Source organism: Hippoglossus hippoglossus, chromosome 17, assembly GCF_009819705.1.
Source record: "Hippoglossus hippoglossus isolate fHipHip1 chromosome 17, fHipHip1.pri, whole genome shotgun sequence".
Lineage (NCBI taxonomy): Eukaryota > Metazoa > Chordata > Actinopteri > Pleuronectiformes > Pleuronectidae > Hippoglossus > Hippoglossus hippoglossus.
Window position 1 is genome coordinate 6,693,803 of NC_047167.1, and position 20,578 is coordinate 6,714,380.

Genomic DNA, 20,578 nt, shown 5'->3' on the forward strand with positions numbered 1-20,578 from the left:
CATAATGATTTCCCTTTAGCATTGATTTACTTTCTTTGATTCACTCTATGAATCGCTTCCTGTGGCAAATCGCAGCGTGGCTTTGCTTAGACTTCAACTTCGGTGAACTTTGACCCGGGACATACGCTTCTCATTCATGCTCTTGTGGCGGGTACACACCAAACGCGAAGCAAGTTCTTCTCTTGATGAGATTATATACAAAGTCAATACAGAGACACAATCAAGTTGAAATACCCAAACACTAGCGAAAAATTTGTGTGATGCAATTTTGCGAAAGCCAATCAGCGTTGAGAATGAAACTCACTTAAGACAGGTCCTGGCACCGATCCAAGCAAGCAAATGATCAAACTGCAGTTACTGCCAATGTTTCTTGTTAAATTAAAATTGATGTTCAACTCTAAAAATATAAAATTTACGATTTTTACCTACAAACTAGAGCTAATCTAAGTGAGTTATCTCTTATAAAAACATTGGCATCTGGCTCGATGACAAGTTAGCTTTAGGTGTTCGTACTTATAGCCTCTTGAAAAAAAATGTTTTTGTTTTCCTTTTACTGCTAAAAGATTAGTCTCAAGTATCTATTTTCTCAGTATTATGATGGTGATGTAATTTATATGTAGCGTCATCTCTTTTTAAAAGAAAATAGATGTAGTTAATCATGGTACGTGTAGCTTGTAACTGGTGAGGTCATACACATCATTGTAACTTATATGTGTAACTTATGTTTCCTAATGGTCTTCACTGACTTTAAAGAGAAAACCCTTTTTTTTGTTTAATTGCAAAAACTTTACAAGGTAAATTACTGCATGGAATATCTACTTTGCTGACATGTTGCTCCAACACCTCTAACATTAGATCATCAGAGGAAATTCATCTCGAGGTCCCAGCCACCCGAGTAGAGCTGGCTAAATCTGCCTTTTCCCCTCTTGCAGCGCAACCTTGGATTGAGCTGTAAAGTCATATTTAACTTGGAATCCTTACACTCTCTTGACATTATTTTATATTCTGCAATTGCTCATTTTTACACAATATCTGTGCTACTTTTACTTTTAGTAGACTGTTTTGTCTGTTTGTCGTGCTTTAGGCTGATTTATCAGTTGCACCATTTGTACCATTGAACCTTTTTATCAAATTTTCTACCCATCCTGACTAGCGCTCCCTTGCAGAAGACATATTGTATCTCAATGGGATCAATAAGGGATAAATAAAATAAAATATTATTAAAAGTTAGACCCTGGCTATAAAGAAAATCTGTACTTTACTTTAACCAAACACTTAGGCCCAATCCATTTCACCCCTTGGCCCTATCCCTACCCCTTGTTTTAGATTAGATTAGATAGAACTTTATTGATCCACACATCGGGGAAATTCACTTGTGACTGCAGCAAGCAGGTCAAAATGAGGTAGATATTTTTCGAGGGTTATCTTGCCCCTTGAAACGAAGTCACAAGGGGAAGTGGTTGAAATCTTCCCCTACGAATTGGGACAGCCATTCAAGAAGCCGTTACATCATCAGTAGTCCTCGCGAAAACCCAACACTTCATCAGTGGTCGTCGATGTTATCAGACGAGACAAAAGCTTTTGCCAGGGATGTCATTGTAATGACATTGTTGAGATCTTAAATAAACCAATGCTATTGTTTGCAGTTACTAAAGTGACCAACCTATATTATCCAAATAGCATCTGTGCTAATGCAGGTGAGTCAATGACATTTTAAAATTGAAAAGCTTGGATGCTCTTCATTATTTCACGTATGAATCAAAAGCACACAGGCTGCTAGCAGTGGTCTGTAAGCAACCATGCCAGGATGCTTTGTTATTAGAGGAGCAGTTAAGTTCAGTAGCATCGCTTGCTGTACGCTTGTTAAATCAAGTGCATCGTGTATCTTCAAAGAGGGGGGATGAGACAGGAAATTATGTGAAAATACCGGATTATATCGCAAAATAAAATCGCTAACATTCTAACGCTAGTGCGGTCGCAATCTTTTGCTTTAAGGTTCTTGTGAAAAAAGTGACCATAACACATTGAAATTAAATTAAACTAAGATATTACAATCATTATCGTAATTCTTAAATCCTTATTAATTGAGAAAATACTATATTTGTGGGTCTCTCTCCCAGCTTGCCGATGATTCGTAAGGCATTCTGGGTACCCCTAGGGTTGAAGTGTGGGTAATCTTCGTTTCGAGGGCTATAAAGCCCTACCCCTTAGCCCTTCCCCTCCGTCCCAACAGGTACTGGGAAAGCCTACCCCTACACGTGAACGCGCAAAACGAAGGGGAAGGGCTAAGGGGTAGGGCCAAGGGGTTATGTGAATTGAGCCTTATTCTGTGACAGCTATGGATGGAGCAGAGTGATCGTCTATAGACAGACTCACTTCAACACAAATCCCAAGTCCTACCCACTGTATCTGCAAGAATCTGCCTGTTAACGTGCCCTTGAGCAACACTCGACCTGTACCAGTGTCTGACATTTCACCTCGCTGATGAAGCCAGACAAGAGAAGAAAGAATTCCTCTGTCAGGGGTCAATGGTGTATCTCTACAAACATCTTTTTTATTGTATTTTACTCTTCACTAGTGGATGTATGAAACAATATACACAGTTCACGGACATGCAAAAGTTAAATTCTCTTCCTGTGGCTCAATGAGAGACAGATGTTTTATATTAAAGCTTCACACTCAGACTGCAGCTGAATTCAGTAGATCTGTCTCAGTTACGAGTTATTTTCCTCCTTTTTTTCCTTTGGTCCAGATTTTGAGTCACTGTTTCGATCTTGGCTCAATGCATTCGTGTGTGCACGTACATGCACTTTATTTGTCTGATGTATTTCTTCCTCTGTCTAAGTCATTTTTGAAGGTTGGGCATGTGTGTTTGTTTGTTTGTATATCTGTGCATGGGTGTGCCCGCTTGCATGGTGATGCATTTTTCCATGGATGATTTGCAGTATGTCGGTGTGTGGAGTGTGTGTGTAAATCGGTGAGATTTGTATGCATGCGTACATGTGTGTGTGTGTGTGTGTGTGTGCGTGCGTGCGTGCGTGCGTGCGTGCGTGCGTGCGTGCGTGCGTGCGTGTGTGTGTGTGTGTGCATGTGTGTGTAGGAGATTGTTCGTCAGAAATTTATCTTGGCTCCAGACTCTGTTTCCTCCTTCCTCCTGACTTTTGGAAACACGGCAATCAGAACTTTCCCTGCCATCTTATTCTCAAACCTCAGCTTAACGTTTCCACCGAAATTCACTGGCAATGACATAACTTTCACACAAGGGCTTGACCATGTGTGTACATGATGTGTGTGCATGTGTGTGTGAAGTCTGAGTGTGTGTGTGCACATGTTCATGATGCACTGGGGTAACTACTCCCAGCTGCCTTGTCTGAACACAGCGCACATCTGGTCAAAAGGAGGGAAAATAACTTAGAAAAGAAGCAAAGGAAAAGGGCAGTTAATGTGAGCTTACGATAAGTTTCATGCAATATCCTCTTTGTTCTTCAATAAAGAATTTCTGATTCAGGAGCTACACGTCAGAGCATCTGGAAGAAGCAGATCTGTTGCATACAGCCTTGTAACTAACCTTCAGAGCCATTACTTTGCATACGTGCATGTTGCAGATAGCATGAACATGAATTTGACGTTTGACGATGCTGATTGGTGCATTTACATTTGGATGCACACGCTTGATTTGCTTTTGTGTTTCTATTGTCAAACAGTCTGTGTCTTTGTTTGCATGTGAAGTTGACTGAGTCGTTTTTTGTGCGTTCACTGTTGAACACTGGGAGAAAAGTTGCAGCAATGTTGAGCTGTTTATGATAATGGAACTGATTATGAAATCCCCCCAGACTGAAAAACTCTTTTAGTCCATGTGAACGAAGTAAAGAAAACGTGTGTGTGAGAAAGAGAGAGAGAGGCAGAGACTGGTTTACTCTTATTGGGGAGGGATGTCATTCCGATTCTATGAGTCACAGTTTTAAGAGAGACCAGAACTCCCCCTGCTTGACTCCCTCCACCTCCACATCTCTCCATCACGTACACACACACAGAAAGAGAGAGAGAGAGGGGAGAGACATATTGCTCCACTTCTCTCTTCTTCTCTTTTTAAGGAAAAACTCTTTCCCGGCCAAGACAGAGAGAAGAACTCCACAGTAATAACTCTGGTCAGCAGCTGGCCTCCTCCTCTTCTTTTCTTTCTCATCCCCTCTCCTACTTGGTTCCCTAAGCAAAATGCTGACTGCTGCGTCATCTCCAACCACCTTTAGATGAAACGTAACCCACTGTACCATCATATAAAGGGACGGAAACAATCTCTAATGACTGTAAAGGTCAGATCTGGGTTCTTAATTTTAGTAAGAAACCTTCACCTAAATTCTTTGAGTTTCTTGAAGATATGACTCGCAAATTTATCCATTTCTGGTCATTCACATCAGCATTTTTCATACTGGTCTAACCCAAATGACCTCTTTATCTCCTTCTCCAACCTGATCCTATCATGTAACGGATGTATACTTGGATGAAACCCCTGTTCCATGACATGGCCTCCTGTGTACTGGGCTGGATAACACATTAGTGGCAGTGTTACTGGTTAATGCACTGGGAGCTCTGCAAGCCCACTTCAGAAAATCTCAGCAAATCGGACTCTCTGATATGTTCTCGTTGCTGCAGCTGCTAGGACCGGCGGAGTTCCACCAACAATGAAATTAAGTGAAAACTGCTTTACATTGACAGGGTAAATATTGGTAAATATGAAATGCAGAAGTGTACTGGTAAATCCTCTGGAAAGGAGACCTCCCATGTTGCACTGACTTTAACACATACAAATAGGCAAACGGGCGGCTGAGGCACCTACATGCATATAAACATTGTGAGCAGACTCATGGACAGCCTGTCCATGTTTACGCTGAGTATAAACTCCTCTAACTCGGCCTACTAATTGCAACCAGACCACCAGACCAAGCGAGGGCCGTTTGTGAGTGTGTGTGTGTGTGTGTGTGTTTCTTTATGAGTATTAGTATGGGGGGTGAATACTTTTGCTTTTCATCCTGTTCTTTTTCATTCTGACTTACAAAATGTAGGAGAATAACTGTAAAGCCTCCCAAATGTTCTATCCCAGGGACATGAAAGCTCAGTGTGGCCCCTAGGCGTGGTGTCATGTTGTTCTGCTGGGGGGCCACATCCATACTATTGTCATGTCCTGATGCTAAACAGGCATTCAAATCTATTGGTGGGGTTTAAGGGGAGTCAGTTCAAAACCCCAGCTGCGCTTTGGCATCTGTTTCTACTGGTGCATGGCATCAATACTTGTACAATACACTATCTGTACACGCGCAAGCGCTCAAACACGGGTTCCGGCGGAGCCACGGCGCCTCCAAGCGGACAGTGGTAGGCACTGGGGGTACGCCGTGCGCGTACAGGAGGAGGGATCACAGAACTGTTGCTGGGGCTGGACCGGGACAGGAGAGCGAGCGCACGGGTCTTCTGCTTGAAGTCAACGCGCATCCAAGGCTTTATTTCCCATTTTTCTCATCCCGGGTGCCCTTTTCTTCCTGTGCTGTCCCTCCTGCTGAGATGAGATAAGCTGCACAACATCAGCTGCCCACGAAGTTTTTGAAGCTGTTGGAAAGAGTTGAGGTATGTACAGCTTTTACGCACAACTTTGCTCCGCTGTCCTCCATATGTATCTCTCTCCGTCTTTCTCTCTGTTTCTCCTCATTCTCTTTGCATGTCCTGATTCTAACTCTCATCCACTGCATTGGCGTTTTTTTCAGCCAAACCAAACTGTTGCCCCACCAAACGTTTGATGCGTAAATTCTTTTAAATCCCAAACTACTTGCTTATGGAGGTTGTGAATGCTACAAGTATACCCATTATAGTGGGGGGGGGGTTTTCAATACAACTTTTCATGATATTAACCTGCAAAAAACTATGGGGACTGCCACTCAAATCTTCAGGCCTGGGCAGAGGGAAAAGAGTGGGGCAACTGCAGGAGCGACTCCTCCGCAGATCACAGCTGTTTGTCCGCTAGAGGGAGCCACAGCAAACAGGAAAGTTTGCCTTTATGGGCAACGGTTGGCATATGGTCCGGTGACATGTTGCTTTTAGTGTCAAGTATTACCTGCGTGTGAGGGCAGTCATCTGTCCTCCAGAGGCCTCCCAGTCAGACCCTCAAGTGCCCCAAAGGCCTTGTATTCAATGTGAGTTGATTGTTTTTTTGTGATTTTATTGATTACAATTTTTTCTTGGGATACTCAAATGATAAATGGTCTAAGGCAAAGTACCAGAAATTACAAACATGGATCAATGCACTAAGACACTCCTTGTGGGATAATCGGCCATGACGTCCATGGAAACCTGGCGTAGTGTGAGTGCAGGGAAATCCTCTGGGGGGCAGCAGACTGTGGCCTTGTGAAATCTTGTGGTTTCAAACTGAGAGGTAAGACTAACTATGTCCTGTCCGGAAAACGTCATCATAGTCATCCTTTTATGTCATCAACCAGTAATATTTGAATAGAGGTGTTGTATTATGTTTTGACAATTTGTTCCAGTTTTGGTCTTATACGTTTTATTTGGTCAAACAGTGAGACTGTTGATTACTCATGTATAGATTCATTGGTTGTGTTGAGTGTCTATAGTGGCTCATAGGCCTTTGTCCTGGTTTCAACATGAATAAGCTATATTGTAGCAAATGTCATGTATGTTGATATCGAGTCACTTCTTCTACTTTCGTTGTTCAAATTTGTACGCATGCACACAAAAAAAGAGGAGCCGTGTTCGACTCATGGCATGGCCCCAAAACCCATTACGTAACAGTGGCAGACATTTTGTTCCCTTGGCAACAGTCAGTAGACATTTGTTTTTACAACTTCGCTCAACTGATGCCAGGTGCAGAATATAGATGAAGGAATTTGTTATTTGGGAATTGTCTCAGAAGTTAACAAATGCTACATGACAGTAATAGTTTTATTGCTTTATTTAATTTTTGGTGCATTAGCTTGTTTAAATTTGCAATTTCACTGCATCTATTTTCAGTTTTTATAACTGTGAAGAACTTTGTATTTGTGTGTTGTGCAATATAAATAAAGTTAATCGTTTTCGTTTTCGTTTTCGTTTTCGTTTTTGTTTCTTCTTCTTCTTCTTCTTCTTCTTCTTCTTCTTCTTCTTCTTCTTCTTCTTCTTCTTTTTCTACTTCTTCTTCATATTATTATATTATTATTATTATTATATATTATCATTATTTCTTTTTATTATTATTGTAGGTGAAATGATGAGGAAATTCCACAAGTCAGACTATATTACTGTATAAGGCTACGACAATAATGTTATTTTAAAACACAAAATTTGAAAAAAATGTCTTGATTGATTTCCTTTCCATTTTTCTTTGACATTTTCCCCACATTTAATAGAAAAAGAAACAAAGTTATTGTTGGCTCAAGCATGTACCTTGTTCCTTTTTTGTGTCAGACAGGAAAAGGGGAAGATGCTGGGGTTAAAGGTCATCGTGCTCTGTCTTCTGTTTGGAGCCCTGGCTCATGGCCAGACAACGCAGTGCAGCAGTGAGTGTCCCGAACCTGAACTGTAGTTTTTTCACAGACATAGTAACATGTCAACACAGCTTTACTGACATTTGTGTGTGTGGTCCCTTCAGAAAAGAATGAATGTCCCATAGACGTGTACTTCACCATCGACACATCTGAGACTATCGCCCTGCAAGAGCCGCCCCCTGGATCACTAGTGGAGAGCATCAAGGTTACTCGTTTATTTGAAATTGTATTGAACATCTACACAAAATATCCTGTTTGTGTTGGACCAAACTGTATTTGACTTGATGTATAAGGCCTTGTGTCTTGTTGTAGAAATTCACAGAGGAGTTCGTTCAACGTTTAGAAGATGCTGAGTTCAAAGGTGCTGTGCAGATCAACTGGAATGTCGGCGGGCTGCACTTCTCCCAGAACCAGTCAATAATCAGTCCCGTCGGATCCAAGAAGGATTTCATCACTGTGAGTGATGCACCATCACATACACATACTGTACATATCACATGCACCCAGCTCAGACTTAATTTTAAGTTTTATGTGCATAAATAAGTCATTAAGTACTGAAATAGAGGTATTTGAGTTTGACCTAAATCCTTAATACTGGTTCATCTTGTGTTGGCAGCTCTAAATGGAGGGAAATGTTAAAATTACAAAACTCAATAACTACAGAGTTCTGCATCTTCTTGAATATTTCTGAACTGTGACCCAATGACAGTTTGACACGGGAAAATGTGTTGCCTTTGGGAAACTTTGCTTAACCACAGATTCCAAACTAAAAAGCTAGATTTTTTTTTAAACTAGCTATAAAAATTGACACGACTGTGGCTGGGTTCAACTACTGAGGGGCCCCGGGGCAAAAATCTACAATTAGCTGTGGATCCACTAAAATAAGAAATTTAAAACTATTACTACTTACAAATAGTGTCGAAGCTATTTGTACTGCAGAGCTAAACCATGTAACTGCAAGATGGACATATAGTCCTTGTGGCCATTTATTGTAAATAAAGATGAACGGTGCGCCTGCATTTCCGAATGTTTTGCAAAAATTAAGCTCAATTATCTTGAATACGAGTGTTGCCATCTAGTGCTTTAGACATCATTTGAAACTAGAGTCTGCAGAGTAGTGATGGTGGAGTTTCACCGTTTAATCCTGTTTTTATAGCATCAAATAACTTATCAAATCCAAACTTATCAGAAACATGAACACTTGAACTTACATCAGTGTGATAAGAACTACAGGAAATGACAGAAACTATCTTCTAAAAAAAATGATTTAACTTGACCATAGTTTTGTCCATGTCCACCAACATGGAGGAGGCGAGGTTTGTGACCGACACTGCAGCCAGCCACCACAAGGGGGAACAAAATGATTTGGATTCCCCAAAAGTGAAGTACTTGTGGCCTAGTGGTTTAAGATGTGTACTATGAGACTGCAGGTTTCCCAATTTTATTCCATCTATGAACCTTCTCTCATCTAGTGTTTCCTGTCTTACTGCACTGGCTTCATCACTATAATCGTGATTAAAGACTCAGCCTCAAGCAAAATGTTTTGTACATGACAGCGTTAAGAAAATGCCCCAGACCGTTTACATTAATAGATTAGAATTACATTTTTCTTCATTATGTTTCAGATCATTTTTTGTCCTGGGAAAGGTACTGATGAGTAAATCAGTATCCTTCTCAGAGCTGTCCATTTAGAATTAGTCTACAGCCACAAATGTTTAAATGACAATATTGCTTTTTATACAGGATATTTTGTTGGACTCTTTCTTGGCGGGGAGCAATAATTTCCTAACAACTTCACATGTTGTTCTCTTGGCAACCGCACCCTGCCTGGAAATAGCAATCTAGCACGCAGCCCCCTTTAAAAATGCAAATTGTTTTTTTTGCACTTGGGATTTGTGTACAGATTAAAAATGTGTGGGTCTTTAAAGGGTTGTGGTAGACAGGGTTCCTTTCCCGTAGACACAGCTAGGCTAGCTTTTGCCACTGTTTATGCTAAGATAAGCAAACCTGCTGCTGGCTATAGTCACATATTTCACAGACAGACATGTGTATTACTTCTCTCATCTATCTCCAATCATACAAGCATACTTCTCAACTTATAAGATATCCCGCCTTGAAGACAACTCATTTACCACTATTTCCAGGGTGTCAGAAACATCCGCTACCTGGGTAAAGGCACCTACATCGACTGTGCCCTCGCCCGCATGACCAAGGAAATGCAAAGTCAAACCTCGGACAACGCGTCCCTCCGATTTGCTGTGGTCATCACTGACGGCCATGTGACCGGAAATCTATGTGGAGGCATCAAGGTGGCAGCAGAGAAGGCACGTGACGAGCTTATCCGATTATTTGTAGTAGCAGCAACGAAGAACGTGGATGAAACAGGTCTGAGGGAGATCGCCAACTCTCCTGCGACGGTCTACAGGAGGGAGTTCATGGCCGTGGACCTGAGCCAGGGGAGAGCCAGCATACATATTCCTACCATCGACCGCATCATTAAGACTATGGTAACACACAGACACACACACACACACACAAAGGCACACAGATAACTATTAAACATGATCTGTGCCTCTATATTTACACCTTGTCTCTTTTGTCTTCACAGAAACAAATGGCCTATGCAGAGGTAAGACTGCAGTGAGAGCAAATAATCAGAAATGTGAATATTTATGTTTCAGACAGTTTTATTACTGACTGTTTCTCTTCATTACTTATTTAACACAGTGCTACAAAGTTCCCTGTCTGGAGACAGAAGGGCCTCAAGGTCCAATAGGCCACAGTGGACAAAAAGTGAGTTTCACACACACACACACACACACACACACACACACACACACACACACACACACACACACACACACACACACACACACAACCTTGCACTTCTGTTTAGTGAGGATACTCATTGGTATAATGCATTCCCTAGCCCCTTACCCTAACCTTTATCATCACAACTAAATACACAACCCTTATTCCAACCCTAATCTAACCCTCAAATGGCCTATTGAAAAGGTGAGGACCGGCCATAATCTCCTCACTCCATAAATTCTAGGCTATGGTCCTCACAAAGATATTTGTACAAGTACACACATACACTCATATACACACACAAATAGACACAAATAGACACAAAAAAACACTAACACACACCTGTGTATTTTCTATGCATCAGTCACTTTTGTCCTCACAGACGTTTTCTCCTTTTAACTCATTGACTGCAGGGGGCTAAAGGTGACAACGGCGACCCAGGTCTGAAAGGACAGAGTGGTCGCCAAGGAGACCCAGGTATCGAGGGTCCAATTGGCCAGCCCGGTATCAAAGTAAGACTCAATATTTTTACTAACCCACCACTCACTGCAACACGTGATATATACATGCATAAATTGTGTTGAATTATTTTCCTTTTTTCCCTCTCTATAGGGAGAATCAGGTCATAAAGGCGACAAGGTCAGACATCAATTCACGTTTATTTGTATCATCATTTGTCTTAGTAGCTGAGATTTTGATTAAATGACTAAGCTTTTAGATGAATGTATGATTAGTTCCTATGGTGATGACATATGAATCTGTAAATGGCGGAGCTTTGACTCATTGCACATGAAATGACTGTTGATCTTCTGTTTGCCCACAGGGAGAGATTGGATCTCAGGGTAAGAAGGTACGTCTTGTATTGTCTATGTCTAATTTACGAACAAATATGTCAGTTATCCCTCATCCTGGATAGTGATTGTCTTTTCTGCTCTAATTGTCTCTCTCTTTGTTTGTTAGGGTGTGGCTGGTATCTCAGGACGCAACGGGACTGATGGACAGAAGGTAGGACATTTAAAAGACTTAATTTTGAAGACCAGCTTATGTTGAACAGTACTAATGTTCTAATCTGAAATTTCAAACAGTGGATGTCTGATATTGAACAAATCTTTTGCCTTTTCCTATTTTTTAGGGTAAAATTGGAAGGATCGGTGCTCCCGGCTGCAAAGGAGACCCAGGCGACAGAGTATGACATTGAACCAGATTTAACATAATTGGTACATCCATACTGTGTTGTGGCGTATCTATGATTTGTATTTGATGCTTTGCAGGGTCCCGATGGTCACCCCGGAGATGTCGGCGATCGTGGTCTTTCTGGAACTGATGGAGAGAAGGTAAACTGTCTTGTCTCCACTCAAAACACAAACCATCATCTGTCCAACATATGATTCAATTGTGTTTGTGTCCTGTCTTCAGGGAGATCCCGGACGTCCTGGTAGACCTGGGCCCCTTGGCCCGTCTGGAGAGGCTGGCCCAAAGGTAAACCAGCCCCTTTCCTGTGACAGAGTAGAAGGCCAAAAGTCATGTTTAGTTGTCAGTGGTGGACATAAAAGGCTAACATATGATCTTTCTTCTACAGGGGGAGAGGGGAAGTCCTGGATCACCTGGCATGCCTGGAAAGACAGGAACCCCAGTAAGACTAAGTCCATCACAATGAACAGAAATATATCAAACACGTTTGTATGTTAAGTGGCTCACCTGTGTGCATTATTTGTTAGGGAAAAGGTGGATCTGCAGGAATCAATGGAGAACCGGTAAGAAAACATGACTCACCCAATGACCCATTCTTCTGTTTTTGTCTATCTTTGTGTTGCCTGATTGCTCTCTGTTGGCTTTTCTGTTCTAGGGGAGGAGAGGGGACTATGGGCCAAAGGGTGGTGTAGGGCCAGATGGAACTACAGGAGACAAGGTATAATTTCATGCACACAGTTGCAGTCAGTGTAAAACTTTTCTGCACTGTGAAGTTTTTGCATCAGCTTAAATGATTTCTATTCAGATGTACTTGAAAACATGATTCCACCACAAGAAGGCTCATTGCTCATTGTACTTTGTTTTAGGGTGAAATGGGGTCAGAGGGCCTGAGAGGGCTTGCAGGTGAATTAGGAAACAAAGGTACAAAGGTAAGAAGAATTCAATTACAATCTCTACAATCTGTATATGTTCATATGGATGTCATGATTTTTCCTCCCTTCCACTGCTCATCTTGTCAACACTCTTCTCTGCTCTGAAAAGGGAGACAGTGGTCTGCCAGGCCCCAGAGGATCACCAGGAGCACCAGGAGAGTCTGGGAAAAATGTAGGTTAAAGATAACATGTGGGCATCATATCAAAAAGTGCCTTAATTAGCTTGTTTTAACACTGTTTGTATGGTAGGGTACCAGAGGTGACCCTGGTGATGCTGGATCTAGAGGAGAGTCCGGACAGGCTGGACCGAAGGTGGGTTTCTGTGTTCAGCTCAGTTCAGTACTTTATTGTTCCGTTCGGGAAATTCAGAGACAACAGAGCACAGATAAATCAATAAATAACAATATTTGCATACATAAATAACAACAATAACACATAACACAGCAACACATGGATGGATGGATAGATACAGCAAAATTACATATATGACAACACCAATTAAAAAAGTATATAGTGTGCAATATAATAATGCAGCATTCAAAAGTGCAATGTACAGGTGGCAGCAAGGTGTATAACTAAATTATTAAATGATGCCAAAGAATATATCAAATCTTAAAGTGTGTATGTGTGGCGGTATGTTCCTTGGGCTGTTTTTTTTTATCTCTTTGGCTGCAATTCTTAGTCTTTATTTCATCTCAATTCAGGGAGACTATGGAAGACCTGGCTTTAGCTATCCTGGAACGAGAGGACCATCGGTAACATACACACGCACTTCATCTCCTTCAATTTTGCCATTTGCAATAACACACTCTGCTAACAAAGCTTCCCACCGCTCTTCTACAGGGTGACAGAGGAGAGAAGGGTAACCGTGGACCTCGCGGCGGCAGGGGAGATTGTGGTCAAAAAGGCGGACCTGGAGTTAAAGCAGGTCCAGGAGAAGCAGTGAGTAACCTGCTGTAGTTTGATGTACTGTGTGTTATTACTTAAGGAAAAAATAGGTGTCGGTATAGTTACATTTTTCTAAATGTCTTTGTATATAATAGGGTGAGCCAGGGCCTCAGGGTGAACCTGGAATGAGAGGACCAAGAGGAGAGCTTGGGCGTGACGTAAGTACCACACCCACTATGCATACATGTGCTTTCCCACTCACTGACTGTCAAAAATCCAGTTGCATCCAAACGCTTGCATGTTTGTATGTTTAAAGTCATGAGCATTATCAGTTTTCAGACATAAGCTGAGAGACAGGATGTGATTTTGTGTGTTCTCCTCCTCTACAGGGAGATCCAGGTCCTGAGGGAGACCCTGGCCTCACTGTGAGAACTTCTCCTCTAACCCCTGATTCATCACTGGCACATCAACAGAAACACAGAGATGATACAGTGAATATATGATGTGTTTTATTTTTTCCTGCAGGAATGTGACGTCATGAACTACATCAGGGAGACATGTGGCTGCTGTGGTGAGTTTATCCCCCATTGCATTCCCACTCTTGATTTGAGCACATTCTGATAGGCTGACAGATAATTACAGTTTATGTTTTTTGTCTCCAGACTGTGAGAAACGCTGCGGAGCCTTGGACATTGTGTTTGTGATTGACAGCTCAGAGTCTGTGGGCCTCACCAACTTCACCCTGGAGAAGAACTTTGTCATCAACACCATCAACAGACTGGGATCTCTTGCCAAAGACCCTCAGTCAGACACAGGTGAACACGCAACTATAATCATGAACATGTTCCCTTCCCTTGTATGTGGTGTCAGAGTCTATCCTAAAAATTTCAAATTGGCTGCCAGCTCAAACGCGTAAACGTGGCTTGTGTTCCCAGGTACAAGAGTAGGAGTTGTCCAGTACAGTCACAATGGGACGTTCCAGGCCATCCAACTCGATGACCCCAAGATCGACTCAATGTCTGCTTTCAAGGTCTCACACACAACAAGATACAAACATACGCAAACAGCTTTGAAGTTTATTTTTAGGACGTAGCACAGACTGTTCTTTTATCTCTTTTGTCCAGATGTTTCATAATCAATCAGGTCAGATCAGACCACATGTGCAGTCCTCACACATGAAGCAGATGGAAGTCATAGCAGTTGCATATGTGTCTGACTATATATTTCTTACATTTACCAAAATGTATATGTAATCTGGGATGCAAAAAGGTAGACCCACCTAGAAGGATAATTGTGGTCATTTTCTAACTTTTTACTTACTTTTTACTTACTTTTAAACAAATATAAGTGCATATAGGTTTATTTGGAATCTCCTACATTCTCTTAATACTCAGGAGCAGAAAATGTGTATTAAGCCACTGCTGAAATATCTTTCCAACAAATGCTCTGTTTATTGTCTCTTAAGTGACTTCTGCTACAAACTATACAACTTAAATGTTTTAGGTAACTACTAGAGATGGAAAAACCAGAAGTTCATATCTACCCTTTGCTTATTGATATAATCTTTCTAAGTTAAATATGTTCCCTTACACTATATTTTACCTTTTTTGCTAACAATGTATCTTTAATAGCTGGAAGACCATGTATGCTAGCCACAGGTATGCTAGCTACATAGCTATACAACTATACATGTATGCTAGCTGTGTAGCTACAAACCTGGTGAAGTTAGCATGCTAACCAAGCTACTCACCATTAATATCTTTTTGGATGCCAATAATGCTTACTGTAGCACATAGAAAGATTAATCTTTTCATGGAGTCTCTATGAAAAACAGCTGTTAGCTGTTGGTTTCTCCTCTTTCCCAACATATCCTGCTCTAGTTCGTGTCCACACTAAGTACTAACATAATATTAAACGACACAGTGAACACATCGCTCACTCACTGCCTTCTCCGCCATTCAGGATGCAGTGAAGCGTCTGGAGTGGATCGCTGGTGGAACGTGGACTCCATCTGCTCTGAAATATGCCTACGACCACCTGATCAGGGACAGCCGCAGAGCCAAAGCCAATGTCACTGTCGTGGTCATCACCGATGGACGCTTTGACCCTAGAGATGACGACTCGCTGCTCACCTACCTCTGCAGGTGCCTGACATCTTGGCTGTATAATAGCATTTTTGGAGGAGACAAACGTTTTTATCTCATTACTTGTATTTATATGTTGGGTGCATGTGTGCAGTGATCCCAGTATTGATGTGAGTGCCATCGGTATCGGAGACATGTTCGACCAGATTGAGGAGAATGAGAGTCTGAAGAGTATCGCCTGCCAGAGGGACGGCAGGGTGATGGGCATGAGGCGCTTTGCAGACCTGGTGGCCGAGGAGTTCATTGACAAGATTGAACACGTGGTCTGCCCAGGTACTTTTCAGAAACACATTGTGCATTGTGTTCAGATTCGTCGTGAGGAGTTATTTTGGCTTTGACTCGATTGTCTGACATTGTGTCTCTGTCTTTGGTTTCAGAACCTATCATTGTGTGCCCTGATCTCCCGTGTAAATCAGGTAAGAGTTTGAATCTTTGTCCATCAATACGTTTTGGCTTTGCTCTTCAAAGTTCACACACATTGCATCATGATTTTATGCCTGGTTTACCAGCAGTATAATGGCGTCAGTATTCTTTCAGCAAAGTGCTTGAAATCAGACAGTGTATGCGCACTTAAGTATGTGGAAGTGAGAAAGGATTTAGGTTTTCTCTCTTTACACAACTTCTTCCATCACAACCAAGTGTAAAATGATGAATGAGTAAAGACTGTCTGAAAGTGTGTACTGCTATCCCCTTTTGTATGATTCATCACATCTTATCCCTCTCTATGATGGCAGGTAAAACATTTTGCCTTTATACATGTCCATACATTTGAAGCATATTGATGCCTTTAATCCATGTTAAGTATTAGAAGCATTGCGTATTTAGCTGAGGTCAATATATCTAATCAATTATGCGGCTATAAAACCAACAGACACAATCAGACTTGCCTTTTTGTGCACCTCGACATACGTTTGGCATCATAGTTGGCTGTGTTGATGCGTCGTGTCTGTGGGACCCCGCCCACAATGTTATTCCGCCCACTTGTTGCAGGAGGGGGCAGCACTGTGGGGCAAGCCCCTCCCCCCTGGAAGCCACTGGCCGAGGAAGGCAGCCCCTCGTTGGTCCCCACCTCTTTGGAGGGTGTGGCCAGCCTACTGAGCGGCCTGAGCGAGCAGCAGTATGGGGTTGGCGTGGCAACCATGGCATACACAGCCCAGAGAGCCAAACTTTCCCAGGGAGCGGACAGGCAGGAGTGGACCCAGCTTTTCATCGAATCCTTCAAATATATCTACGGGGACATTATGGGAGATCCAGAGAAAGCAATAGGACTCTGCTAATGCTAATATGCTAACCATGCTACCTCGCAAAAATGGATGCCTATGACTAATAAGCTTAATGCTGGACATAGAATATATTTTATTAAAACTTTGGGCATTTCTTTTAACTCTGTGGGTGCAATACACACCTGGGCTAATGCAAAATAATTGCATGATATGAAGCAGGCCTCATAACGTTATAAAGGAGCCGTATGTATAGTTGCTCCATATGATAGGCCAAAAGTCAAAATGTGGATTCAATATCTCCTCACCGAGTATTTCTCAATTAACCTACTGTACGTAGGTGGCGCTGTCTCTCAGAAAAGTAACTCTGTTAATTATATGATACATATCATTTCTTCCACCTTAGTGGATGAACATATTCCATTCACATGGAAAGCGGATGTCATCCATTTGTTGGAGACCAATTCCTCTATAGAGCCATTCATGTTGCTCCTGTAGGGAACAGTAGCTCTTTGATGAAACCTCATTTCCACTGTGAATCATCAGCCCGCTGACTCACTCTTCCTTTTTTTTTGCTATTTTGCACATATCCATGGTTACGGCCTTAATGTTTTTTTTCTTGTGTTCTGTGAATGACTCATGTTGATGAAAAGGCCATTACATGTGGAAAATATCTGTTTTTATACATGTCACAGTATACTGTATATGAGTCAGAAGTTGGTATATGTGGTTGGTTTGATGGTTAATTTACTTGGCACTGACAATGAAGGAACTATTGTATGTTATGCCCTAATTGGCGCATGTTTTGTTTCTTGCATGTGGCTTAGCTGGTTAAGTAAGGTGACTAGTGGAAAATGACTACAGAGCTGCCATAACCAAATATAAGCTCTTTGACTGCAACTTGCCGATTTTTTTGTATAAAATGGAGTGTATTCTTGTACTGTTGTCTCAAGATAATAAAATGGCAGAGCAAACTAAAAGAGCTTTCTTAATGAGGCCACAAGAGACCTGAGAAGAATACTAATTTACTGGGACTAGCATGTTTGAAAGATTAGCATGTGTCATGATATTTTTGCTGGCTTTGACCATTCCAACTGTATCTCACTGAACAGTGTCTTTGATTTAAAAAATGTCATGTGTTTGTCTGTTCCAGAGCCTGCTGTGGCCAGCTGTGTTCAGAGACCAGTAGATGTGGTGTTCATGCTGGACGGTTCTGAGAGGATGGGAGTGGAGAACCACCGCAGGGCCAAAGAGTTCATCGAAAATGTTGCCCGTCGCCTCACCCTGGCCAACGGCCCGTCAGATGAGAGGAACGCCCGCTTGGCTCTGCTGCAGTATGGCAGCCCCATAGAACAGAGGGTGGAGTTCCCGCTCACACACAATCTCACTGTGATCTCTGATTCACTGGGGTCTGTCAAATACATGGACTCCTCTTCTGCTCTGGGCAGCGCCATCATCCATGCTGTCAACAATGTGTTGATTTTACAGGTATGTGTATTACAAACACACTAGCACACAATCTAGCCTGGCTCTGTCCAAAAGTGAAAAATATATCCACACGAAACTCACAAATTTAAGTATCAGTTTGTTTTAACCATACAAAAACTTATGTTTAAAACTGATGAGTTGAGGATTTCTTGGGGATTTCATGTGGAATTATTTCTTGGCCAGACATAGGGACTTCCCACTAGTCACTGCTATCAGCCAAGAATTATTGTGCATTCAAGTACTCCTCGGAAGGTCTTTGAAAGTCTCTGTATTGGCTAAAAAGTATGGTGTTAGGGGCTTGTAAGAGCCAGACATTCAGTTTGTGTATGCAAATGACACGAGTGTGACATTTGACAAGTTAACATTAGAAGCTACGCTTAAAGCTCATAAGTGATGATGTCAGCAACTACTTGGTCCAACTGCTGTATTCTCATCTTAGTTTCTGCAACAAATTAATTATGCAAATTAACAATATTTTAAAACTATTCGTTTAAGTATAGAGCTGGAGCCTGGAGCTTTTTAGTGTAGCTTAGTTAAGTTTAGCCTAGCTTAAAGATTGGAATCAGGAAAACAGCTAGCATGGTTCTCTCCAAAGTTCCAAAATACACCTAACAATACATTTCGTTATCACATTGTATTTCTTTGTTTAATCTGTAAAAGTAAAATCACAGTTAGTAGTTCTGCTGCTATGTGTCTTGATTAAAAGAAAGAAAATAAGTGTATTTCCTAAAAATGTTCTGACTTGTTCTTTAAACGTGGCATGTTGTGTTTGTAGAGGGGAGAGCGCAAGACTCGCCGCAACGCTGAGGTGGCCTTTGTGTTCATCACTGATGGCATCACATCAGGTGAGCAGCTGGATGAGGGCGTAACCGCCATGAGACGAGCGGAAGGCGTTCCCACGGTGATCGCCATGGGAACCGACACAGACGAAGAGGTGCTGCAGAAGGTGTCGCTAGGGGACATGTCGGCCGTCTTTAGAGGAGATGACTACACCATTATGAACAAGCCTACATTCTTTGAGCGCTTCATCCGCTGGATATGCTAGTCAGGAACTGTAATGCTCTCCACCATAGACTTAGAATCTACAGAGTGAAAGAAAGACCTTCAGTGTAAACACATAGAGGCATCAACCAACCTCTGCAGTCATTATCATTATAAATAATGGATATAAGGCACTGAAGCGGCCACATATCCTCTTTTTATTGGTGAAGGTTAATTTACAGAAGCCAAAACAATCCACGTAGGAGTAGCACACACAGATGCAAAAACATAGGCTTGCAATATCATTTGTAACTTGGTTGTATTTGTTCTAAAACCATGGTCAGCATTCCAACCAAAGACACTCATACGTATAGTGGAGAGGTGTATGATTATTGAATGTGTACGAAACAAATTGTATTCTTTATTTTGTTTTTATTTTGTATTGATTTTCAGTTTGCAGAAAAGTCTCTCTCTCTCTCTCTCTCTCTCTCTCTCTCTCTCTCTCTCTCTCTCTCTCTCTCTCTCTCTCTCAGTCACATTATTTTCATTAAAGGTGCTAAAACAGAAAAAAGGACAAAGCCACCTGACTGGTTCTGCAACTTTTTTGTACATCATGTTAATGCTGTAATAACTGATTGTTTGTTCAGGGGATAAAAAAACACATGCAGACATGTCATCTCCATGTAAACAAAAGCACACATTGATGCCAAACAGGAATCACACATAAACACACACATATAGTGTAGTGTGTTAGACAAACAAAAGAACCCGTTCTGTAAAAATGAAGTCCAAATAAAGCCTAATGTGGTCACCCCAACACTGTGTTTTGTGTTTGCAAGATGTACATATGTATATGGGTTTTTGATCCATGTGCAATTTGTCATTTAATCACTGTAACCTTGACAGCAAAGACGTGCCTCTAGTAGTGACTTAAATCAAGGACATGAAAAATATAGAAAGAAAAAATATGTAGGAAGAAAATACACATTTCCCATTGCTACGATGTTATGTTTATCCTCTCCCCATTAGAGAAATATGTTTTTAAAATGTTGATCCCAGTAGAGATCTTTCCTTCTATGCTTCCTATAATGTTGGCACTCAGTAGAGCACGTACTTCTGCTAAGGCCCAACAGTCCCCTCAAATTCAATGAAGCTACACTAAAATTCCATTTTAGATCTCAGTTACCTAAATGTAACGGATTTGTTTCATCAAGATCCGTAAATTATTCCCTTAGATCGCTGTGAATCTGTTCCCTGTCTAACAATGTTTGGCTCCCTCTGCTGGACAGAGACATACAAAACAGTGTGCTGACATGTCTGCTGCATTTAATTTAAAAGCAAAGGAATGAACCAAAACAGGAACAGCTGGAGGTAAAATAAAGTGAGATAAAAAC

The 20,578-nt window shown here is 41.6% G+C and overlaps 1 protein-coding gene across 2 annotated transcripts; it reads left to right on the forward strand.

Moving 5' to 3' along the window:
• Positions 1-5,393: 5,393 nt before the first annotated feature.
• col6a2 (collagen, type VI, alpha 2) lies at positions 5,394-20,001 on the forward strand. 2 transcript variants are annotated; one of them, XM_034614876.1, is made up of 32 exons: positions 5,408-5,619; positions 7,450-7,541; positions 7,634-7,734; positions 7,842-7,985; positions 9,674-10,036; positions 10,138-10,158; positions 10,257-10,322; positions 10,754-10,852; positions 10,953-10,979; positions 11,164-11,190; positions 11,301-11,345; positions 11,473-11,526; positions 11,612-11,674; positions 11,757-11,819; positions 11,920-11,973; positions 12,059-12,094; positions 12,187-12,249; positions 12,398-12,460; positions 12,573-12,635; positions 12,713-12,775; positions 13,168-13,218; positions 13,307-13,405; positions 13,507-13,569; positions 13,741-13,776; positions 13,877-13,922; positions 14,014-14,166; positions 14,287-14,381; positions 15,314-15,495; positions 15,590-15,768; positions 15,873-15,911; positions 17,869-18,203; positions 18,979-20,001. In XM_034614876.1, exons 2-32 carry the CDS (start codon positions 7,466-7,468, stop codon positions 19,246-19,248), a joined length of 3,039 nt encoding a protein of 1,012 aa, XP_034470767.1. In that variant the 5' UTR covers positions 5,408-5,619; positions 7,450-7,465; the 3' UTR covers positions 19,249-20,001. The 2 variants fall into 2 exon arrangements, with proteins under 2 accessions (XP_034470768.1, XP_034470767.1); XM_034614877.1 differs by lacking the exons at positions 17,869-18,203; positions 18,979-20,001 and adding an exon at positions 16,486-17,689 and having other exon boundaries at positions 5,394-5,619.
• Positions 20,002-20,578: the final 577 nt, after the last annotated feature.

Bases quoted from the DNA above. Each gene is read 5' to 3' on its own strand.
- col6a2 (XM_034614876.1), top strand. From the start codon at position 7,466: ATGCTGGGGTTAAAGGTCATCGTGCTCTGTCTTCTGTTTGGAGCCCTG. The intron at 12,636-12,712 runs GTAGGTTAAAGA...TTTGTATGGTAG, and splicing joins CAGGAGAGTCTGGGAAAAAT to GGTACCAGAGGTGACCCTGG. The intron at 13,570-13,740 runs GTAAGTACCACA...CCTCCTCTACAG, and splicing joins GAGGAGAGCTTGGGCGTGAC to GGAGATCCAGGTCCTGAGGG.